This window comes from Ambystoma mexicanum, chromosome 8 (genome assembly GCF_040938575.1).
Source record: "Ambystoma mexicanum isolate Mex_15411 chromosome 8, UKY_AmexF1_1, whole genome shotgun sequence".
NCBI lineage: Eukaryota > Metazoa > Chordata > Amphibia > Caudata > Ambystomatidae > Ambystoma > Ambystoma mexicanum.
In genome coordinates this window covers 1,178,778,541-1,178,804,960 of record NC_090929.1, presented here as the reverse complement: position 1 = coordinate 1,178,804,960, position 26,420 = coordinate 1,178,778,541, and the positions used below count along the sequence as shown (strand labels likewise).

The window sequence follows — 26,420 nt, the reverse complement described above, 5'->3', positions numbered from 1 at the left end:
GATGACTGTCTGGCCCCCTAGTGGGGGCAGGTCTTTGAACCTGGGCCCTGCCTGACGGTTGTTTTCCTTATGGTGCTTAGCACCTTGCTGTTTGGAGGACGGGTGAGGTGACTGTTCGTAACTCACCCTTCCATGGCTTTGTGCTGCCGAGACTGCGTTTCTCTGTAGCTGGGGGGAAGAGAGGAGCAGGCACAATTAAGGTTGGGGCTGCCCCTCTCCCAGCTGCTGATGGTAACAGCAGTTACTCTGCCTCGCTTATGGGAAGCCCATGCAGCATTGCCAAAAAAGATAATCGAGAGGAAGGACCCAAGTTGGACCTGAGAGGGTCGGTCGAAGAGGAAAGAAGTCACCATGCCAGAGCCTGACCGGTGATACCTTGTTCATCACGGAGACGGTTGAGCAGGATGGCATGGTTGACAGTGTCAAAGGCAGAAGAGAGATCAAGCAGGATGAGGATGCAAGGGGTGTTAGAGTCAAGATTGGAGAGCAGGTCTTCACGGATGTTCAGGAGAGCAGTTTCCATGCTTCTGGCAGCTCTGAAGCCAGACTGATGATCATGGAGACAACCAACAGATTCAGTGTGGAGATTAAGCTGGGAGATGGGCAGTTTCTCCAGGAGCTTGCCCAGGAAGGGCAAGGGGAGCTGAATATCTCCAGGAACAGTTCACCAATATGTTCCTTCACATGCTCTCGGGTGTCAGTCTCCTCTCCTGCTGCTCACCTGCTCTTGGTCCCACGGATCAGGCTGTCTAGGATAGGAGGTCGTCCTTTCTCTGTGGCAGATGCAAGGTCCTGGAATAAACCCCTGCTCATTTTGCGAGCTAATGCTGACCATCTCTCTTTCTGACGTTCGATTAAAACATAGCTTTTTTAGAATCCTGTCTGCTGATGATTCTCCTCTACTCTGAGTGCCAAGATGCCCTTGGGCGATCGTGTGCACTATAAATAACTGTAACATAACACATCATAACATATCTATCTATCTATCTATCTATCTATCTATCTATCTATCTATCTATCTATCTATCTATCTATCTATCTATCTACCTAACTGAGGCAGTGATAGTGCCATATAGTTATGGTTATGTATGACTAAGACAGCAAAGGAGATTTTCTTCTGTGAAATTGATCACAAAAAGAAAGTAACACCAATATTCGATGGTAGATGGGCTTGCAGGTCAGAGTGCCCAGGGCATTGCTTGAGCTCCGTTCAACTTGCCACAGAATCTAAGGTCACTATGTCTTCCACATAGCCACAAACAATACCCAATGATCCCTATACGTTGTTGCATCATACCAATTGGGCTTGGCCGGAAACTCTGCCCAGTGTAGTCATGCTCTGTGATGAAGTCATCTGCCTTATTATGCTGCCTTCTAGTGGAGTGGCAAAGGGGCGAATGCAACTCCCTAAACTGGAGGTTATTGGGCACAGCAGTTGTATGAAGTGGATCTCTGGTCACGCCCACTTAGCCACGTCAAAAGGGCAGAGGACAGTTACACGGAACGCCACAATGACATTGGCCATTTCAGCCAGGTCCAAGAGGCTGTTAGTTTAGGAAAGGTCCAATGTATTCCCACAGTGAACAATATGTTAATTGTTGCAGGTAGACTATGCAAAATGATCTAAAAACTTTACAGCATGAATTACACTGAAAAATTACATAATATGCAATGCTTACCAAACTTTCCACATAAAATACCTAATAATAAAAATAATCTATGTTCACTTCAAAATAAAACTCTGTGGTTCTCTCTGTTACACTCACGAAGCGCTGGTCCCTTTGGTCTAGAAGCCGGCTCTGCGGTTCCGTTCGGAATGGTACCTCCAAGATGGTGGATCGCAGTACGAACGGTTCCGCTATTGCCGTTCCAGTCCTCTCACGTTCGCCAGAGGTACGGCGTACCGCTCACGTGACTCTTCATAGGCCATGGAGACTTCCAGCTCTTCGCGTCGCTACTGTGCTAGCGGATGCTCCGTGAGTTCGCAACTAGGCAATCTCAATCCTTCGTAAAGCCTCTACCTCTACCATTACTAACCCCTCTTCTCTTGACCTTCCAGATCCTCTATCCAGCATTCTTGGCAGATACATATTCCCCGGATTCATCTAGCGTCTCATTCTGAAACGCTGCCTCAGAGTTCTCGAGTTACTGCATTCTGGGTATTAACAAAAACTCTCGTCCAAGTCCCTTCCTTCTTCGAGTATTTTAGGATCTGATTCTACTTACCTCTACTTTCTTCTTACAGACTAGTGTTCCAGTTACCACTCTCTGTGTCCCGTATTCTCGGCTTCTCTCCTGGTATTTCTAATCCGGCTGGTTAAGAGGTCAGGGAAATCAGTCTCCTGCCTGTTTTTACCCATTTCCCTTCCTGTACTGCTACTATTCATCTCTTCGCTTCTCATCTCTCCCCTCTCCAGAAGCAGTCTTCCGATACTCAACGCCATGATCGAATAGGAGTCATCAGCCTGCGAACCACACTCAAACCACACTCCAATCTTCGGATCCTGCGCTCGACCAGGGTTTTCTTCCCCAGAGGGTTTCCCTGACTGGTGCGTACCTCTCACGCTGAGTTTCCCTACCGGTTGAGAGGTTGACGCATTGGTCGGGGAGATTCTTGAGCTCAGCATTTGCTTTCCCGTTGAACATATCAGTCTGCTCAGGTAAGACCTCCAAACCTATTCAATCGGGAGTTATTGTAACTAGCCTAAGGTTCTAGTATTGCATAACAGTTAGCGACGCCAAAAATAAAAATATAAAATAAGGCTACGGCAGACTGTGATTCAATGGAACAGCAAATGCAACAACTAATTGCCGCCATGCAATCAATGTCCCTAGAGATACAAGCTCTTAAACAGGATAATGCCCAATTACGACAACAGGTTACTCGTGCCTTCTCAGACTCTCCTCCAGTATGTTTGAATACAGGCAAGTTTGACGGAGACCCACACAAACTCAAGGAGTTTCTTGATAGCTGCACTGTGCAATTTACCTTCAAGTCCCGCTTCTTTCCAACAGACAAAGATAAGATTGGCTTTGTGATTTCTCATTTGGCCGGACCTGCTTTGGCCTGGGCTACACCTTTAGTGACCTCTAATAATGTGATCTTGGACTCTTATTCTGCTTTCACCAACAGTTTGAAAGCAATGTTTAGTAGACAAGAGATCTCGGTATCCACGCAAGAAAGACTGTTAGATCTTAGACAAGGTAACAAAGACCTACTTACCTATATCACTCTCTTCAAACAGCTTTCCTCTGAGTCAGGATGGCCAGACGATGGGTTGCTCACCTTATTCCGACGAGGACTTTCAGACGAATTAAAGGATGAGGTAGCTAAGGTTCCGCGTCCGGCAAATCTAGCGGATATGATCACACTCATCATGCAAATCGATTACCGCTTACATGAACGTTCTTTTGAAAAGAAGAAAACTAGAGGCATACGATCTCAACTCGATTATCCCCCCGTAACAAATAAAGCTATCACTTCAGACGAGCCTATGCAAATAGGAACAGTGAGAGGGCCCCTATCGATAGGTGAGAAAGAGAGAAGGAAGAGTATGGGACTATGCATGTATTGCGGAGCTTCGTCTCATAAGTTACGAGATTGTCCTTTAGTTCCCCCCCGACGCACTCCAGCCAAGGGGTCGGGAAACTTCAAAGCCCTACCGCAGGGGGAACAACGGTAGGGGCGCAAGATTCTGATTCCCCGAAGAGAATCCCTGTAAATCTGGACTCAGTAGCAACCACTCAAAACATGGTTATTATTTCTGTTACTCTTGTTTTTCACACTCAGATGGTACAGAACATACCTGCTCTGATAGATTGCGGTGCTGCAGGGAATTTCATTGATGACCAATGGGCCAATAAACATGGAATTAACTGTATACCCAAAGCGATGGTCACTCCTATTCAAGGAGTGGACGGACATCCACTAAGTTCTGGTCCTATCCGAGAACAGACAGAACCTGTTGTCTGTCAAATTGCCTCTCATAAAGAGACCTTATCTTTCGATTTAATCAAGGCAGCCCATTTCCCCATTATATTGGGTCTCCCCTGGTTAAGGAGACATAACCCCTTTATAAATTGGACAGCAGGTACTCTTTTCCTCGGCTCGGAATACTGTGTCAGCCATTGTTTAGCCAAGGAATCAGTTGGCATCTACATCCCGACTGAAAACTCGATCCCTTCACCAGTATCCTCAATAAACAACTTGGAGATTGTTCCGGAATGCTATTCTAAGTATCAGTCTGTCTTTTCCAATCCCCAGTTCCCTACTCTACCGCCTCATAGAAGAGATGACTGTCACATTGAACTTCTTCCGGACAAACCTATCCCGTTTGGGAGGATGTATGTCCTTTCCCAACAAGAAAAGGTAGTCCTCAAAGAATATCTCCAAACCAATTTAAGGAACGGGCTCATTACTGAGTCGGTTTCCCCGGCCGGAGCCTCTCTCTTCTTCATTCCAAAGAAGGAGACTAATGAACTTCGACCTTGTATTGACTACAGGGGTCTTAACAAAATCACAGTGGCAGATAAATATCCTATGCCTTTAATCCCTGACATCTTGGAGGCAGTCCGAGGAGCTTCCTTTTATACTAAACTGGACCTTCGCGGAGCATACCATCTCATCCGGATTGCCCCTGGAGACGAATGGAAGACAGCATTTCGAACCCCATTTGGGCATTTTGAGTATCACGTCATGCCTTTTGGATTGGTGAACGCACCTGCTGTGTTCCAGCGTTTCATGGACCATCTGTTCGCAGATATTCTATTCCATTTTGTAATCATCTACTTAGACGACATCTTAGTATACTCCTACTCTCAAGAAGAACACCTGATACATGTAGAAACTGTACTCAAACGACTGCAGTCAAATCAGCTGTACTGTAAAGCATCTAAATGTGAATTTCACCAAAGACAGGTAACCTATCTCGGGTTTGTGATGTCAGCCCAAGGCATTTCCATGGATCCAAAAAAGATCTCCGCTGTGGTTGATTGGCCCATACCTTCTAACGTTAAGGAGATCCAACGGTTTTTAGGTTTTGCTAATTTCTATAGGAAATTCATCCCTAACTTTTCGGATATTATTCTGCCCCTGACTCGACTGTTAAAGAAGGGAATTCCGTTTGTTTGGGATAAATCCACCGATTCTGCATTTCAAACACTTAAATCCTTGTTCACTTCTGCATCCTGTTTGATTACCCCCGACCAGAATAAACAGTTTTTTGTGGAAACTGATGCATCTCATCATGCTCTGGGCGCGGTCTTACTCCAACAAACCGACCAAAGAGATGAAAGACCAGTTGCATATCTTTCTAAAACCTTCAATGCTTCGGAACAGAACTACTCTGTGCTCGAAAAAGAATTGTTGGCTATAAAAAGGGCGTTTGAAGAGTGGAGACACTTGTTACTAGGTTCACCCTTTCCTGTAGTGGTACGAACAGATCATCAAAATCTCAGGGTCCTACAGAATGCACATACAACCAACAGCCGACAAGCACGTTGGGCGTATTTCTTCCTTCCATTCCGGATCGAATTCACTATTCTTCCAGGAAAACAAAACCAGAGGGCGGATGCTCTCTCTCGTAAGGACGTTCCTGTCTCCCAATTCAGCTCTGAACAATTGTTCCCCAAAGCAAGATTCATCGCTGTCATCACCGACTTCTTAAGCGAATTGAGGACTGCATCGGTTTCTAACCTTGACGCCTGCAAGAAGACAGCCAGTACTTACCATCTTTCCCAGGACGATTCCTTTTTCTTTCACAAATCGCAAGTCTTCATCCCTACTTCAGAGTTGCAGCATGAAGTATTACGAATGTGTCACGACTCTCGGGCCGCTGGGCATCGAGGCGTTCAAGGCACTTTGAACCTAGTGCTAAGATATTTTTGGTGGCCGGAAGTCCGCAAGGATGTACAGGACTATGTAGCAGCCTGCATCGTTTGTTCCCAATCCAAGAATCCCAGAACTCCACCTTTGGGGCTGCTCACCCGGATGCCGATTCCAGAGAAACCTTGGCAAGTGATCTCTACCGACTTTATAGTAGATCTTCCTCCCTCACGCAACAAGACCGCCATAATGGTCACCATTGATTATCTTACGAAATTGGCACATTTCACTCCCATGAACAAGCTGCCTGGGGCTGGGGAAATGTCTAAGATTTTCCTTTCTGAAATTTTCTCCAGACATGGCCTACCGGACACAGTGGTCTCCGATAGGGGCCCTCAATACACCTCCAAGTTTTGGGAAAAGGTTTGCCAAGTCTTAGAAATCAAGCGGGCTCTCAGCTCGGGATATCACCCACAGACGAACGGACAGACGGAACGCCTTAACCAAACCTTGGAGGCCTATCTACGGTGTTTCACATCAGCCGCCCAAGACAATTGGTTGGACTTGTTGCCTTTAGCCGAATTTGCATATAACAATGCCCTTCATTCGGCCCTTCATACTAGCCCTTTCCATTGTACTTATGGATTCCATCCTTCCTTTGTTCCTTCTGTCCCTTTATCCCCTTCTAGTTGTCCAGGAGTGGATGGCCTTATTTCCGAAATACAAGAAGGACATAAATCGGCTAGAGTCTCATTACGAATGGCTCAAGATAGGGCCAAGCGGACTGCTGATAAACATCGCCAAGACGTCCCACCTTTGAGCCCGGGAGATACTGTTTGGTTGGCTTCTCGCTTTCTTCCCCGGCATCTGGTCCCTTCCAAGTTATCCCCTAGGTTCTTTGGTCCATTCAGGATCTTATCGATGGTGGGTTCTGCGGCAGTCAAACTCGATTTGCCCTCGTCATGGTCCCGGATTCATCCTGTTTTTCACCTCTCCCAGATTCGGTTGACAGTACCGGATCGATTTCACCGGTCGGATTGTACCCCTCCTCCTCCTATCTCTACCGATACTGGTCCAGAATTTGAAGTCGCCAGTATCTGTGATTCCCGTTATCGGAGGGGGAGGCTACAGTTCTTGGTGGACTGGAAGGGGTACTCCCCTGCAGAAAGAACGTGGGAGCCGGCCTCTGGAGTTCATGCTCCACGTCTGGTCCGACGATTCTTTAGGTTGCATCCAGGGAAACCAGGGTCGCCCCCCAGGAGAAGGGGGCATACTGTTACACTCACGAAGCGCTGGTCCCTTTGGTCTAGAAGCCGGCTCTGCGGTTCCGTTCGGAATGGTACCTCCAAGATGGTGGATCGCAGTACGAACGGTTCCGCTATTGCCGTTCCAGTCCTCTCACGTTCGCCAGAGGTACGGCGTACCGCTCACGTGACTCTTCATAGGCCATGGAGACTTCCAGCTCTTCGCGTCGCTACTGTGCTAGCGGATGCTCCGTGAGTTCGCAACTAGGCAATCTCAATCCTTCGTAAAGCCTCTACCTCTACCATTACTAACCCCTCTTCTCTTGACCTTCCAGATCCTCTATCCAGCATTCTTGGCAGATACATATTCCCCGGATTCATCTAGCGTCTCATTCTGAAACGCTGCCTCAGAGTTCTCGAGTTACTGCATTCTGGGTATTAACAAAAACTCTCGTCCAAGTCCCTTCCTTCTTCGAGTATTTTAGGATCTGATTCTACTTACCTCTACTTTCTTCTTACAGACTAGTGTTCCAGTTACCACTCTCTGTGTCCCGTATTCTCGGCTTCTCTCCTGGTATTTCTAATCCGGCTGGTTAAGAGGTCAGGGAAATCAGTCTCCTGCCTGTTTTTACCCATTTCCCTTCCTGTACTGCTACTATTCATCTCTTCGCTTCTCATCTCTCCCCTCTCCAGAAGCAGTCTTCCGATACTCAACGCCATGATCGAATAGGAGTCATCAGCCTGCGAACCACACTCAAACCACACTCCAATCTTCGGATCCTGCGCTCGACCAGGGTTTTCTTCCCCAGAGGGTTTCCCTGACTGGTGCGTACCTCTCACGCTGAGTTTCCCTACCGGTTGAGAGGTTGACGCATTGGTCGGGGAGATTCTTGAGCTCAGCATTTGCTTTCCCGTTGAACATATCAGTCTGCTCAGGTAAGACCTCCAAACCTATTCAATCGGGAGTTATTGTAACTAGCCTAAGGTTCTAGTATTGCATAACACTCTCATCCCAGTGCTTGATAACTCACACACATCATCTCAGCATCCCACCCCCTAATTACCCCACAACACCATCCCTATTCCAATCTCTCATTACCCATACAATTCCCCTTCTTGTCCCAGTCACATATAAGGCACATAGTTCCTCGTCTTGCTGTAGACCCTTATTTAAACCACACAGTGCATTTCACTTGCAATTTCTGACTGATATCATACAAAATCAAACTAAAAAATTACTCCCATGACCTTGCTCATCATTCAATGGAATATAGCCCTGTAGTTACTAAACAGCCATCTAATCCTATATGTCTTCATTTAACAAACCACGTACACGTTGCTAAAAAATAACATGTTTCCCTCAAAAGAGACCTCAAATGGTAACCAATTCATTACCCCTAAGAAATTAAAGAAAACATCTGTCTGCAGTTGATTGCAAGAGTGGGTCATACACATACCCTCCAATTACACATTTTGTAAAATGTACAAGCAGGAGCGTAAATAACTTCCACCCTGCAAATAACAAATACACCAACCACCAAAATAATGCTTACTGATTGACCTCCATAAAAAAAGACAAACAAACTATTTGTCTACAAAACAGTTTAATTATAGCATCAACACCCAACACACTCCCCAGCCCTGGAAGATGTATCCTCCAGTGTCAATGTGGTACCATTTTGATATCCAAAAAACACCTTTTAGTCCTCATCTTGTAATACAATCTGATAAGTCAAATTAGTATGTAAGAACGGATGCCCAGTCCAGAAAGATGCTTTTCACTTGTGTTTATTTTAAGTTGGTTAAGAACAAATCCCCAGCACTGCCTTCTTCATACTAGGCTGGCAACAACTGGGAACGAAACATTATCCAAGTCTAAACATTCCACCCTCCATCATTCAACATCACACAGAAATATTCTGCACATAGCTATCCTTCCACAGAGAATGCTATCTACATAACAAACTACCTAGACAAAGGATACCATTTACATAACAGATTACCTAGACTAACTACTATTTACATCAGCTACATCATAACACATCTCCCTCACTTTTCCCACATAACCTCTTCTTACAACTGCAGTCCTATGTTTATTCCATACTTGTCCACGACAAACTCTCACAGCACCTTTCATTGCAGCACCAGATCACAGTACAACAGGTCTCCCTTTCTCTTGATCAAACCTTTCCTGATTCTGACCCAATCGCCACACTCTACCCTGAACTCTTTCTTTCCTTGTCTCCTATTCTCTCTCATCACATACTCCTCTTTTTTCTTCTTCAAATCCTTCCTTCATTCATTGACCAAACTATCAGACTCTCCTCCTCTTCCCAACCAGGGTGGACTCACTTCAGATTCAAACTGGCTTTTCACAGGCTTCATTTCACGGGTGTTCCTGTGCCCTTTCCACCCAGTCATTGCTTTGCCAACAAAAGGCTTGCAATGCTACTTACAGCACCGAGGGACTATAGGTTTTAATGACAAGGGAATTGAACATTCTTTACACCTCTTTAAGACATATTATGGCAGCGATCTGATGGTCCAAACACCAAGGACAACAATAATGCCTCACACAACTGACATCCTACATTTTCCCATTTCAATGCACTTATATACCCACAGGTGTCATGAGCTTGGAGCCCCCAGCACTAATTCATGAGGAGGAAGCTTTGGCATTTTCAAAGCATCTGACCATTTTTATTATCTACAGAATGCATGGAAGATATCAAAAAGGCAGAGAACGTGACAAAAACAAATTATTAGGCTTCGACTGAATTTCTGCTGTGAGTGATGTCGCCCCACATCCGTGACAAACCTGACTGCGCTTGTTTTTATAAATGAACACCTGACATAACATCAGTCCCTTGTTCGATTCTACATACGCGTAGGACTGTTTCATGGAATACAATGGAAACGGATACTGCATTGAAATATCATAAAACTGCACTTACTTTTGGAAGCAGCTCGCAGGTTCAAGCGCGCTATTTGCATTGAGTCTGCTTGGATCCTCAGAACATAGCTCTGCGTAGTTTCAAAGTCGAGCAGATTTTTCAGCGAAATCACTCCTGTGCTGTTATTAATCATAAACTTTCCTGTGCAACAAAATGCATAACAAAATACTGTTAACAATGCACACACAATTCTACTTTCAGCTAAGAAAACTCTGCAAAACACAATAAAGCCATCATATGAAATCATAGCAATGTTTATGATATGCGTCCTTACCATAACCAACATAAATGCAAAAAAACAGCAATACCCCATTTTACATCATTTCATGAGCTACATTTAAATTGTATTAATATATATTTTACCATTTCGGATTGCCATTGGAAATAAGAACATGTTTCTCAATGATTACACATTCAGAGCCATGAAAAGATCCTTTCCATACTAAATTCAGCATGATGTTCAACCCACTGCGCATGACTATGCAGAGACATTATGATGAAGGTACCAACCAGATGAGCATACGAACCCGGTATAGAATGATTGAGTAGGATGGCACAACAAACACAGGGCAAAATGCAATCGTGCCATAAGAATTCATGGTCGTCATAATCATAAAAGTACTTTCCATTTTCAGACAAGTCAAATAATGCAATAATGGTTTGGAAAATGATCAGCCAGAACTGAAGAAGTTAATATATGAAAACACATCAAGACTATTCATGATGGTGAGTTTTTGACTTAGTGCTTGTACAAATGCCTGTCTGTGTGTGTGTATATATATATATATATATATATATATATATATATCTATATATATATATAAATATGAGAAAAACACACAAGCCCCTGAGCGGTTGTAACACTGCAAAAAACCACCAAATGGGCATGCGTAGAAAGTACTCCAGCACACAAGACCTAGCTATTTCAAATATCATATTTATTGTTGCTAAATACAGCACAATACAAAAAACAGAGGTGAAATCATTTGCCCCTGTGACAGCCGTAAGGTTGAACAAAACACTCACCCCATGGGTGGAAGATGGTCATGCGTTCCGCCTGAATGCTCAGGCTTCCTCAGACCTATAAAATACAAATGCGGCATGCACATCATAGAATTTAAAAAGAAAGAAAAGCAGTTACAGAGCGTCCCCAGTCATGTCACATCACGTGCAAGAACTGTCATGTGACCGCTACAAGAAAACAATAGTGAAATCTGTCACATGCGGTGACCTCCATATTGGAATGGTCAAAGTCCTATAAATAAGGTATATAATGGCAAATTGCGTAAAAGTTACGTGCAAAGAAATAACTTAACACCTTTGTTAGCTGCCGCAATGTGAACTACACCATGGAGACGCTCTAAACGGCTTGTTTAAAATATTATTGTAAAATTACAATTGATGTGTAACAAATGAGCACAAGTGTGCCTGTTCATAATTAGATGACTGAAACCAGCTCAGATGGCCGCTCTCAGACATACGCCCCCACAAAGGGCCAGTGTTTGCAAGCCAAGGACTACGAGCACAACGGCCGCAGCCAAATAGTCAATAGGCAAGTGCCCTGTTATTAGAGAGTGTACCTATAATAGGCATTGTTCAAACAGGCAGGTGCCCTATTGCTTAATCGCTGCACAAGTGGACCCGGAGTCAGGAAAAAGAATAAAAATGTTTCATCATATAACTCCTCCCAATGTGCAAATAGCAGTTCCTAAATCAATAATACAATCCAAAAGGATAGCAGCCCAATGCAAATAAATACATAGAGATTGGATCCATTACAACCCTGAATTGTCCATTGTGCAAATAGCAGTTCCTATGTCAATGATAAAGTGCAACAGGATAGCAGCCTCATTAAATAAATCAATCAACAGCTCAATACATAGCAGTGTGGAGATGTTAGACTCTCACTTCTCCCAATGTGCAAATGGCAATTCCTATGTCAACAATACAGTACAGTTCATACAGATATAAAGTGATTGCCTAAGGGTAATCCCTTATTTCAAATGTCCAATTGTTACTCCCTTGTGCAAATAGCAGTTCCTATGTTAATAATAAAGTGCAAATGGATAGCAGCCTCATTAAATAAATCAATCAGCAGCTCGATACATTGCAGTATGGAGATGTCTAACTCTCACTCCTCCCAATGTGCAAATAGCAATTCCTATGTCAATAATACAGTACAGTTCATACAGAAGTGATTGCCTAAGGGTCATCCTGTATTTCAAATTACCCCTAACCATATGTGCAAATAGCAAATTTAGAACTCTTAATGGATATCGACAAATGCTTCAATGATGCCCTTATGATGATGATATGCAGAGATCTCAACAAAATACATATCTTAAGTCAAATGTGTAGGCGCAGGGGGAGACCAACTAAGCACTTCTTAGCCACGATCTAGTGGAGTGAGGAGGGTATAGCATGAGTCAATTTGCCCAGTGCTATTAAGCTTAGTTATTCAGCTATTTTGCATACAGCACATGCAATAGATCTAGCACAGGTTACAGCTTTCTCTAGCCCGCTGCTATGACAGACCAGGGTGAAGCCAGGTGATGAGCAGCGGCAAGCATCCTTTTCAACCAAGAGGCAACAACAACTGATATTGAGGTGGACAAGAGTCTTCCAGCAAGTCTAACTGTACAGCAAAAATTGGACAAGCTTGAAAAAATCAAGAAAAAAGAGATATCGAAATGGTGGGAGGCCATGACTCTGCAAACATATCTTGAAGTTCAAAGAATCCCTAGAGGACTAAGAATCCTCACAATCCCGACGTTTGAAGATATGAACCCTGAGCTAATTAAAGAATGGACAGACCACACCAACACATGCTCCTTCAAGATGATTGAAAGTTTGGTTAAATATGCGAAAATAGATAGAAATAAACTATTCAAAGACATGGAAGTGATGGAGGAACAGCTTTTCACTTCAGAAGATGGCGATAAATGTAAGAGGAGACTGTCGCGTCTGGAAGAAAATCTGGAGAGACATGAGGGAGAAATCAGAATGAGAAAATAGCACAAGTTCAAACTAGATCGTATAGACTACGAACAAGGGAGTATTTATACTTTTGCCAAGAGGTTTGATAATCCCATCAAAATCAGATTACAACAAATGGAAACCAACAACGCTCAAGCATCAGTCCCATTAAGTGAAGAACCGAGCAGCTCTGAAATGAGTTCATCAGAAACAGAAGGAATGGGTTAAAAAAATTACATTTTTTAGAGAAGTTCAAACTACTATATTTGGACAGCAAATCAGAAAGAAGAGGACGAGGCCAATACAAAGGACCAGGAAGAGGAGCAGCAACAAGAGGGGGCAGAGGAAGACGAGGTGGGGGAACAAACACAGACAACCAATCGCCCATGGCAACGAGATCTGGAGTCAAGGAGAGGGGGAAACCCTGAGGCAACAAGACCTCCAACTAAAAATCTTCAACATTTCGAAGAGAAGCCTGACAGATCATGAATCATCAGTGCTTTCCCTGGGTCTCTCCTTTAGCCTTTCTCATATGTTTGATTACACTTCCACCAGGGTAGATTTATTTAAATTTACCAGAAAACTCAAATTGACCAAATTTCATGCCACCAAGATTGAAGAAAATCTAGGAATTAAGAAAAAACAGGCAGTGAAAGAGGTCTCCATATTATCTGAAAAAGATCTGACTAGCCTTTTATGTTTGGCCAATATGGAAGAAACTGTGGAATCTAATATGGATAATAGCATCACAATGGGTAAGTCCAGGTTAGAAGCAACGTTTGGCATCTCTACTGATCTGAACTGTCCCACTAAGTTTAGACCGCAGTCTACCTTCTGTCCCAATGTAGCATGTGGACCCATTGACATTTTTGAAGAGTTAGTAATGAAAGATCTCAAGAAACTATCTAGTTACATCGCACCGGCTAATCGCAATCTCAATCCCTCGCAATTCCAGGCATTATGAACGTTGAAGAGCGATCATTCCATAGTCATTCGTCCTTCAGACAAAGGTGGAGGTATTGTTGTCATGGATAGCCATAAATACGAACATGAAGCTAAGAGACAACTGAGTGACAGTACCAACTATATACCGATAGAAATGGAGACGCTATTGGACACCAAAGTGATATACCATGGAATGTTAAAAGAGTGGTGTGATCTGGAGCTTATAGATCGAGATGAATACTTCTTTCTCAAAAATGTCCATCCGGTGACCCCTTTGATCTACTTTAACCCCAAGATCCATAAAAGCCTAATGGATCCTCCAAGTCATCCTATTGTTTCTTCGATTGGCAGTCTGCTCGAGAACACATCCAAATATTTGGACTTTTTCTTCCAGCCGTTTGTCTTGAGCCTTAACTCATACATACGAGATACTGCTGACTTGCTTGCAAAGTTGGAAAATATCAACTGGGAGCCAGGTTATCTACTTGTGTCATTAGATGTAGTATCTTTGTATACCTCGGTACAGCACACAGCAGGCATGAAGGCATGCCAATCATTTTTGGAAAGTAGATCAATCAGCTACCGCCAACATAATAAGATGCTATTGAACATGTTGCAATTTTGTCTTGAACATAACTACTTCCTCCATGACAATCAGCTTTTCAAGCAAATACATGGGACAGCAACAGGGTCGTGTATGGCCCCAATTTATGCCAACCTATACATGGGATGGTGGGAGACTAATCAGGCATGGACAGAAGAATTGGAACATTGGACCCAACATATAAAAATTTGGTATCGATTTATCGACGATTTGTTTATTATTTGGGATGGGACCGAGTTGGAGCTTAAGGAATATGAGAATATACTTAATGACAACACATTTAATTTGGAACTAACCACGGTTATTAGCAAACATAATCTGGAATTTCTAGACGTAGAGAAAGATAAGCTGACCTCCAAATTATACAGGAAACCCACCAGTTCCAATTCAACTCTCCACGCCAAAAGTCATCACCCAAGAGCCCTAATAGACTCCATACCCTACGGGGAATTTTTGAGAGCGAAAAGAGCCTGCAGCAATAGCGATGACTACATGAGTGAAGACAGAACAATCGGTCAGAGATTCATAAAACGAGGATATGAAAAGGATGTTATTTCCAAAAGTTTTATGAAAGCGAAAATACCCACTAGAGAATCCTTGTTGTCTAGTAAAGTGAAAGCGAAAAAAAAAATCAGGCTAATCACAGGATTTAACCATCAAGCTAAAGAAATCAAAATGATAATGAACAAACATTGGAAGGTTCTGCCTACTGACGCTCATCTCAAGCTAGTGCTTGATGACTTCCCTCAGGTCACTTATCGTAAGGCTCCCACGCTCAAAACCATGCTGTCTCCCAGTATGGTAATAACCAAACCAGCTGAAAACATAGGAATGACAGAGTGGAAGAACTGGTTTCTATAAATGTGCTCACTGTAAATTGTGCAATCATGTGTCTAAGGTCCCCTTTCAGAGTGTGAATGGCCAATGCTGGAAATATAAATATAGAATTTCCTGTACCACAAAATATGTAGTCTATGTGATTACATGTACTTGTGGCCTTCATTATATAGGCTCGACAATAGGTCCTTTAAAGATGCGGATTCTCCAACATTACAGAGCCATCAAAAATTGAGATTTAACATACCCTCTCACTAGCCACTTTCAAGAAAAGCATAATGGCGATGTGAAATCTCTATCCTTTCCGGGGTTGGCTTACATACCACCCAGTAAAAGATTAGGTAATCGAGAATTGAAATTGAGGCAATTAGAAGCGACACTCATTTGCAAGTTTGACACCTTGAGACCGAAAGGCTTGAACATAAATGCAGAACTTTATGTGTTCTTGCAAACCTGAGCTTTTCAATAATATTAGGGTTGCCTACACATTTGACTTAAGATCTGTATTTTGTTGAGATCTCTGCATACCATCATCATAAGGGCATCATTGAAGCATTTGTCAATATCCATTAAGATTTGCTATTTGCACATATGGTTAGGGGTAATTTGAAATACAGGATGACCCTTAAGCAATCACTTTATATCTGTATGAACAGTACTGTATTATTGACATAGGAATTGCTATTTGCACATTAGGAGGAGTGAGAGTTAGACATCTCCATACTGCTATGTATCGAGCTGCTGATTGATTTATTTAATGAGTCTGCTATCCATTTGCACTTTATTATTGACATAGGAACTGCTATTTGCACAAGGGAGTAACAATTGGACATTTGAAAATCAGGGTGACCCTTAGGCAATCACTTTATATCTGTATGAACTGTACTGTATTATTGACATAGGAATTGCCATTTGCACAGTGGGAGAAGTGAGAGTCTAACATCTCCACACTGCTATGTATTGAGCTGTTGATTGATTTATTTAGTGGGGCTGCTATCCTTTTGCACTTTATCATTGACATAGGAACTGCTATTTGCACAATGGACATTTCAGGGTTGTAATGGATCCAATCTCTGTGTATTTATTGCATTGGGCTGCTATCCTTTTGGATTGTATTATTGATTTAGGAACTGCTATTTGCACATTGGGAGGAGTTATATGATGAAACATTTTTATTCTTTTTCCTGACTCCGGGTCCACTTGTGCAGCGATTAAGCAATAGGGCACCTGCCTGTTTGAACAATGCCTATTATAGGTACACTCTCTAATAACAGGGCACTTGCCTATTGACTATTTGGCTGCGGCCGCTGTGCTCGTAGTCCTTGGCTTGCAAACACTGGCCCTATGTGGGGCGTATGTCTGAGAGCGGCCATCTGAGCTGGTTTCAGTCATCTAATTATGAACAGGCACACTTGTGCTCATTTGTTACACATCAATTGTAATTTTACAATAATATTTTAAACAAGCAGTTTAGAGCGTCTCCATGGTGTAGTTCACATTGCGGCAGCTAACAAAGGTGTTAAGTTATTTCTTTGCGCGTAACTTTTACGCAATTTGCCATTATATACCTTATTTATAGGACTTTGACCATTCCAATAGGGAGGTCACCGCATGCGACAGATTTCACTATTGTTTTCTTGTAGCGGTCACATGACCGTTCTTGCACGTGATGTGACATGAGTGGGGACGCTCTGTAACTGCTTTTCTTTCTTTTTAAATTCTATGATGTGCATGCCGCATTTGGATTTTATAGGTCTGAGGAAGCCTGAGCCACGTGTGACCATCTTCCACCCGTGGGGTGAGTGTTTTGTTCAACCTTACGCCTGTCACAGGGACGAATGATTTCACCTCTGTTTTTTGTAATGTGCTGTATTTAGCAACAATAAATATGATATTTTAAATAGCTAGGTCTTGTGTGTTGGAGTACTTTCTACACATGCCCACTGTGTGGTTTTTTGCAGTGCTACAACCACGCAGGGGCTTGTGTGTTTTTCTCATATTTACGAATTTGGCTAAATTCGTCACTCCAGCACCAGCCACTTAAGGAGGGAGAGCGCCATCTTTCAGCTAAATTGATTTACTCGTGTGTATATATATATATATATATATATATATATATATATATATATATATATATATATATATATATTCATCGAAAAAACTTTGTTAAAGGGACGTTATGGTTCCAAGTAAAACCGAAAAACCCCATAAATTCACCAGTTATGGTAAGCTAAGCAACCATAACTCGCGCCACCACCGTGCAGTGCTAAGACTAACACCCAGGACATCAAAGAAGACATCACAAATGTCATTGATGACATCACTGATGACATCACATGTCTGGCTCCCTCTTTTTTCCTTTACTGACATATCTAGGCCACATGGTTTTCTTCAGTAACAGTCAGGAACTAAAAATTGTAAACATACTGTATTTGTAGACTTTTCCTTCAAGTAGGTTCTTACAGTAATTCCCTTAGAGTCCAGTCACATCATATGAAATATATACATAGGGGAAGACACAAGCTTGAAAGACAGCAATCCTTTCTGTGCATGAAGATAATCAATAGCCTTATCAGCACTTTCTGATAGTTCTGTTGTTTTTTTATGGCTGTACTTTCCCTGTTTATGCTCATATTTGTATACATTGTACTCACACAACTTTCCTTAGGGTTCAGTCACATCATGTGATGCATATACATAGGGTAAATAGCAGCTTTGAAACAGAGCAATCATTTATTTGCATGAAAATAATCAGTTAGGTTATGAATTGTTTCTGCTACTACTTCTGCTTTTTTGCTTACTTGACTTTCTTGTCTCTTTGTTTTGTCTGTAGTAATGCAATAATGTAATACATGGGTTTTATTAGCTACTTATTACATATTTCACAGTACACAAAACTCTAATAAGAAAACATTTATCATTTCATTATTCAACATATCAACATTATGAATATTATACCTTCATCTTGTACGCTGCACACAATGCTATGTTTCTGCATGAGTAGCTTAGCATACTAGATAGAACCTCATAATAGAATGCTATTTATATCAATACATTTTTTAATGCACTAATTAGCTTATGATATTTATTGCAATGATCCTTGACACTTTTTCTCAACATTATATTAAGAATCCCTTGTTCAGAAATTTCATGAAAATTAAATACTCATGTGATGTCATCAGTGATGTCATCAATGACATTTGTGATGTCATCTTTGATGTTTTGGGTGTTAGTCTTAGCAGTGCACGGTGGTGGAGCGAGTTATGGTTGCATAGCTTACCATAACTGGCGAATTTCAGGGGCTTTTCGGTTTCACTATGTTATTACTGCTATTGGTGACATGTATAGTGCTTCGTGACAGACTAGTCCATCTCTTCTAAGCGTGGACCTGGGGTCAAACCTATGTTGCGTGGCATCGTGTTGTTCCCAAGGCAAGTATGTTGCCCCTGCAGTATTTTCCCAGCTGTGTTTGTGGTTATTCACTTCTTTTGGTGTTTATTATTTGTATGGTTAGCTATTTCGCCATTTAACTTGTTTTTAAACCGAGGTTAATATTAAAACACTTTCTATGATTTTTTTTTTGTATGTAGATTGTAACCAGTCATCTGAAAACCAAAACACATTTCCAAAATATACTAATATATTTGCAGCGAACATTACGTTGAGCTAAATTAAGAGGTGTACTTGGCATGGCCGCAGCTGATGACTCACACAGCTTAATGCAAGGCACATTAGAATTCTTCACTTGGCCAATATCACTTGACTTCATTAGTATAACATGCCTGTTCAATTTACCTGTTTTACATCTGTGCGACCAGAATCAAAGCACTTGCAACTAGAGGGCTGTAAAACTATGCTAGCAAAAGCCTGAACCTCCAAGAGACGTATCGAATCCTCAAATCCTGAAGTGCTCTTCATTACTTGAAATCTAATTAGCGATCCATATGCAGAACAAGATTAAAGGCTGATCAAATGCTGGTGATTTGAAGCACCTTCTCAATTATACATGGACCTGAATCTGACAGAGCCTCTGAAGTCAAAAGTCCAAGACCCAGGGCCGCCCTCACTATGAACGGAGCTCTTTTCCCATGGCTGGTTTCCCTCGATCCCTTCCATTTTATGGCATTCATTTTTTCCTTTTAATTTTGTTTATTAGCCTGCCACTGTGTTGAGCCTGACCACTACCTCATTTTCCAACTTCACCTCTAGTGTCTCTAGTGGTAAGAGTTTGCCACACCAGAACCAAGAATGTTGTATTAATGGGATATATTGTGAAGAAGGAAATCAAATAATGTGCATGGCATTTTAATACACATGCAAAGAGTTGTTCTGCATAAAGTTAATGCACTGCCTGAGATCTGGCTAGAATGGAGCCAGTACAGGTTCTGCTTGATGACAAGAAACCTGTTGCAGTGATTTTGATACTGTATACTTACTGATAACGATCTCATACGCAGAATAATAAGCATGCATGGGTTAGGCGGAGTGGAAGGCACGCCACGGGTAAACATTCTAATCAGAGTTTTTCTCTTCGAACTACTCACAAAACCCTGAAGAAGACCGCAATGTCTCCATATGACTGAAAACAATACGGATACAAGTAACCTATAGGAGACTCCTCTATTAGCCTAGTCCATAAATCCATCAATACCAACACGACCATGCAATTAGTTTGGTTTATCACCAAGTAAGCCACACCCTTTCTCTGCACAGTGACACAATATGTGCAAAGAAAGCCTATGCAAACTTGGTGATAAACGAGCTGAACTCACTTGTGAACCATTCTCCATATTTCAGAAGGCTTTAAGCCTTATACTAGATGCAACCTTTTGCATAGTGTATTTAATGATTGATATGTGGGAGTGGTGGCTGGGGGCATTGAAGATGTGGGGAATCTGGACAAGAGAAAAGGGGAAGACAATTTGAATGGACACATCATTCACAGCAGGGCAGCAGCTCAATTGCCCTCTCTGCAAGAGTTGTGCCACGTGCATGGTTCAGTAGATTGTCTGTGAGCCAAATGCGGTGCCAGGGAATTCTAGGGCAGCATCTACAAGCTGCCCATGCCTTGCAAAGATGGAGAAGAGGACTCCGTTAGTTACCAAGTCAATTAATAGCAGGTTTCTCAGAGCTTGCCTAGTAACCACGTTATTTTTTCATATTCAAATCCAAATTGTATCTGGGGACTAAAGGAGTCAGCATGCTCTCTTTCTTTGCACTTTCTCGTGTGAACAAATACTGTAGCAATATGAAGGAAAGACTACATTTTCTGAAGATAACGCCTGATCGTAATATATGAGTGTGGAAGAGATACACTCATGTTTGCTTATGATTTGGTTGACATCGCCTTTGGAAGAACACCTAACTGAGAGACTGGTTAAATAATAGGTCACATTTCAAATGTACACTAACTTCTGAATGACCTTCATCAAACCGGACAATGAACACATTTTCACTAGTGTTTACAATGAGATAATTTAGGAATAAGTTCCTTGTCAACTTCTGCTGACCCTTTTTCCCCAAAGTCACGTTTCTCCACCTCCTCCTCCTCCTCCCCACCTGCAGTTTTTGAACCTGAGCTGGAGAATAACTGCGGTCTTCGGGCGTTGTAGTCCTTCGCCTTTTTCTTTTTAGAAGAGTGTGTCTTTCCTGAAATGAAACCACAATGGAAGCTTATTGAACAGCTACCCTGGGGACTTCCTCCCGGAAGGAGACAAAAAGAAAGGGGGGAAAAAGCCTAACTCGGCATAAAAACCCCCTGTGATGGTAGAATCCGGATAAATTTCAGCTGAGAATCGCCACGAGTATGAGGGGCAGATGGACTCCTATGGCTGTGAGGCGATGAGTTGCCAGGAATGTGATCCAAATAGCAATGAAAGTCGGAAGCTCTGATGGAGACACAGCAACTTCCGAGAGGAAGCAAAGGGACCACAGAGAAAGGAACGGGAAAGCCAGGGAAAACGCTGCTTAGCAAGGTGGCGAGAGGGAGCAAAAACACACAGCTAAGAGAAAGAGGGAAAAAGAGCAGGTTGAGAGCCGCAGGAAGGGGAACGTCGGCCACCACCAAGAGAATAAGGTAAGCGGCAGAGAAAGCAACAGCAGGGGACAGAAAGCACAGCAATAAGGAGAAAGAATGCTTCCTATCAAGGAACAAGAGGAAAACTCACAAGCGTTAATGCAGCTGAGACAGCGGAGAAGACCGCAAAAGTTGCAATGCAGTGAGGAGCACAATGGGCATGGCTAAAGTAAGCATCCAGTGTACGTGGTAAACACTAGACCGCTACCTGTGGCTGGGAAGAAACGTGGCAGTCAGACTAATGGCCACCCAGGCGTGTTCTGGACCACAGGAGCCATGGTAAGAGGCGCATGACATTCTTAGGGTTATGCCATGTGGTAAACACCTGGGGACCAAGCTCATAGTTAACGAGGGCTCCTGAGCTGTTGCTGCCCGTTACAGCTCTGGAAACCCCTGACTATTACTATTAGCACACCGAGATTACAACCTGGGAGTGCTGAGTGCTGAAAGCAATGTATTTAAGTGAAATAATGGGTGGCTTTGAACGTGTTACCCAGTCTTTCATGCGGCACTCATCCAACATGGCCACCGTGGGAATGTGTGGAGTCCCTCTTCTAATACCATGTAGGCCCTAGGGGTTGTTGAGGATCAGCACCAACACCCATAAGTGTAAGTGGGAGATGGGGAGGGGAGTGGGAGGTGGAAGCAGCAGAGAGAGAGAGGGAAGAAGGTGGACGCGTTTGAACAATGGCCAGTTTACTCAGAACATGGAGTTTAATGAGAAGATTCAGCCCACGTTATGAGCAGCCTGACTGGTTGCCACACCCTCATTGGGTGCACATGGATCAGAACACAATACTATATTATGGTAGTTATCATCCAGTGAGTTTGAAAAGGGGAATATATTAGGGCATATGCAGGAACTGACAAAATTAACAGACTACCAAATGTTGGCAAAGAAATTGGACAACTCTCACACACATGATATCTCAGTCTAATTACTATGAATGTGAACAAAGGTTCATGAAACAACTACAATAATCACAATGATTACAGATTGGTGTATGTTACAACATGTAGCCCAGACAACAACATGGTGTGCCAATTTCCAGAGGGGCAGGACAATCTTGACATGTGAACATAACGGGATCTAGTAGTCACGCAAGATGCTACACAGCAACACAGATTATATGGCATTGTTGTATGAGAAACATCACCACGTAACAAGTTTGCATCAGATGCTTGGAAGTAAGAGATTATCTCAAGATGTATGTAATACATCACAGACTGTTAATGTTGCCTTTAGGAATGCATGTTCCCTTAACAACAGTACATTACGTATTAGAAACATTTTCTCAGTTCCAGATTAATTTCCTCTGTATAACCGCAAACTGGATTTCATCCAATAACACTGCCATTCCTGCTGCTCTTTCTTCCTCTTTTTCCCTTTTCTCCCACTTCCCTGACTTTCTGCCCATGGTGGTGGGGTTAGTATTCTCTGTCAATCGTCTCCTGTTCCCGACCCTGACTTTTGGAGCTGACCTTCATTTTCTTCATTTCAATATAATCTTTCCTTCTTCTCCTTCCCTTCCCCATTATCATTTAGGTTATCTACCCCCCCCCAGGCTTTGTTTCCTCATTTTGTGATGATTTTGATGCTCTTATGTGCTCTTTTCTTCCTCTTAATACACTCTTCTTTCTTCTTGGGGACTTCAATCTTCATTTTTCCACATCACTCTCCCTTGTTCCTCTATTATCTATTCTTGACTGTAGGGTGTCCTGACCCACGTTTAAGCTACCCTGCTACAACATTTGGTGCTGTGGGCTTAGGAAATTCAAGATGGCGGAAAACCCACATGTGCGCTGAAATCCAGGAAAGCTGCGCAGTTTGTGCGCCCACCAAAATGGTTGCCTCACTTGCCACCCACCAGTGCGAGAATGAAAGGCCGGGTTGCCATGAGGGAAATGGGTTGCCAAAGGAAAAACAGTAGCGCCGGTTAGCTTCAAAGCGCTTTAAAACCACCATTGGACTACCCGCACAGTAGTCTGAAACCATTGGGAATGGCAATGCTGATTGCCAAATGCAACCTAGAATTGTGGGGAATTCATTTCTTAAATCCCAAAAATGGGTGCAGTACCAGTACTCACCACTATCCAAAAGCCGGCGTTTTAAAACCACTCTGTGTGTTTTTCTGAAGGCAAGCAAAATGCCTATTTCAAACCTTGCAACATGTGCAAAATATTCACTGAACACCAGCAGACATTTGGCAGAATGGAGTTTTGTGTGCCTACAAAATCTGGGAAATGAAGAGCCCAAAAACAATGCTTATAACAAAAATGCTATGGAGTCAGCAGCTTAAGCCTAACTACAACTGGATTTAAAACCACCAAAATCGAAAATGTTAAATTAAATGAGTGACCTATGTTTGGTGTCACATGCCTTTGTAACTGTTGAAATGTCATAGTTTTGCGCTTAGAATCAGCATTCTAGCTGCATGTGTAAAATTACAAGTTATTTTAAAAGCAACAAAAAGTTAGCTGAAGGTCTGGCTTAAGGAACTTGATTTTGCCTAGCAACTACCCATCAGCAGTGAAACTTGAGTCACCACTGTGTTCCCAGGCCAACCTTCCTTTTGCTGCCCAGGCTAAGGATATGCCATCTATCTGATAATTGAATTATATGTGCTTTGCCAGAGAGTGAACAAAGCCCTCTCCACTCAGGCAAAGGTTTTTTATTACAGACGTCGTAAAAAGTGGCTTCCTCCTGGAGAAGCTGGGAGGAGCACTGCCTGTGAGAAGCAAGCTGGCTTGGCAGAAACTGGAAAGACTGGTTTCTGTACCATGTGACCTGAAAAGACACACCCCTGCAGCAAGGATATGGTTTTATAAAAAGGGGGATAATTCATAGTGCGGACATGTGAAAATTTTATAAATGATACCATAATTCTTGTGATTTTTCTGCCCACAGTTTAAGACGTGGTAGGAACCGGTGGTATGTTCAGGGGGGTTTTAGCGGAAAAGTGGATATTACTCTAAATGTGTGCATGTTAAAAATCTGAAACTTCATCAGTTAATGTCCCTACCCCCTGCACACATGTATGTAAAGTTGGGTCCATGTCGGAAATTGAAAAAGCAGTTAAAAAGTCAATTATGTACACTCTTTGAATGCAAGCTCCGAGAATGAGCAGATTTGGACATAGACATGGCTAAATTCAGCCACACCATGTATATGTAATTTTAAACAAATGTGTACCTGTGCAAATATGTTTTTAGGTCAGATATAGATTGTGTGTAAAGTTGACAGGGGTGGGTTCTCTGTATCATAAACAGACCTCATCCTGATGACACTTCATTTCATTCCCCCAATCAAGTAAGAAATGGAAGTTTGACCAATTAGAAGCTGAGAGAGAGGTAGGGTCAGTGATGCTAGAACACACCCACATTCTAAACACATAAAAGCAGACAGACAGGACAGATAGGGACCTTCAAAATCCATTTGCCGCTGGAAGCCCTGCCGGAAAAATCCATACTTACCTCCATCAACCTCCAGAGAGCCAAACTAGAGACTTCAATCTATCCAGACCAGAGAGAAAGCAGTGCTGTACTAAGAGACCAGACCAGAGAGACCCAGACCAGCAGAGAGAGTGACCAGAGCCCAGTCTAAAACCCTGACCAGATCCGTGATGAGGCCCATTTAATTCAAGAATATAGTGTGAGTACCCAGCAGAACTGTGTAGAACCAATCTCTTAGTTTAAATTCATCTAATTCAATCTATTTAACCTAAGTAGAACTGCCTCCTAGCTGTCACCTGTCATTTCTAGTTGCAAGCTGCACTTGTCATTTTGAGCGTTTAAAATTTACAAAACCAAAAACGACCTTTACTAAATTACTCATATCTCCGCAACCGTTTGGGCTAGAGACTTGCAATAACTTTCATTTGGAAGCTGAGATCCCAGGCTTTTCTAGGACCCCAAAACGGTAGAGATAGTCCTTGCGGTTCCTTTGTAATAGCGCTCGGCGCATCCGCGAATTTTACCGCGATTTGCAATTTCTTCACATGTAAAAACTGCTGCTGTTTGCTTTCCATTGGCCAGAAATTCGTTTAACCTGCTAACTATCCCTGCATCATTGCTAGTGTGAGCCTGGACTAATATTAACTAGCTACCACTCACCCTGAACCTCTGAAAAGGGAATTAAAAACATTTTAGCATATTTTTTAATTCATTGCCAGCACATATCAAAGCAATTTGGTCCTGTGTTTTCAAACTTCTGTAGTCTAAGCTTGCTGGGGTGAACTTAATCACGTTTGATTGCATTTCTGAGAACTGTGTGTTTTCCTTCCATTTCCTTGCCTTGCATCAAGGGGGGGAGGGGGTTGCCAGAGAAAAGTGATTACATTGTTTGGTTGAAATCATATTAAGTATTTTCTGTACTGCATTCATTGAATATTGCATCCATTTGAACTCTATAAAGCATTTTGTACCACCTTCTTCTTTTGTTCCTATTTACCAGTGTGCTACCTTATCCATTTCATCTCAACTCCTTATTGATTATAGAGAAGCGTGTTAGTGCCAGATTCTCCGTTGTTGATCTTTATCATATCAGATTAAGTGTGCTATTCAATTATTAATTTATTATAAAGTGTCATATATATATCTATTGTTTAAATTATCAAATAAACCTTTTAAACTTGCAAAACAGAACTACTTCTTGGCTCAGTGGGGTCAGGGGGATTCCAAGAGAGGGGTGTTATATAGGGGTAGTCATCCAGAACGCATGAACTGGACCTAAAGATATATCAATCAGGGTTTTCATTCAGTATTATAGACTAGGCGTTGACTTAGCTGTAGTGTTGAATTGAATCCTCTTACAAAGTGGGGGCTCGTATCCGGGATTCTGGGTTAGAATACCACTTGTGCAGCTTAATACAGTGTGCTAACTGACGGGATACATACATCCAGTCGGATCACCACGCTGCATTACGCTGTGAAGCATTCCTCAAAAGGGACACTCCAAGAA

At 42.5% G+C, this 26,420-nt stretch overlaps 1 protein-coding gene across 4 annotated transcripts in view; it reads right to left on the bottom strand.

Annotated features, from left to right (window-relative positions):
- The window catches only part of PCDH15 (protocadherin related 15), a 3,978,145-nt gene that overhangs the window by 629,166 nt on the left and 3,322,559 nt on the right, over nucleotides 1-26,420 (bottom strand). For all 4 annotated transcript variants that reach the window (XM_069611238.1, XM_069611242.1, XM_069611241.1 and 1 more), the window contains one exon: nucleotides 10,023-10,163. In XM_069611238.1, coding sequence (XP_069467339.1) covers nucleotides 10,023-10,163 — 141 coding nt within the window. The remainder of the gene's footprint in view (nucleotides 1-10,022; nucleotides 10,164-26,420) is intronic.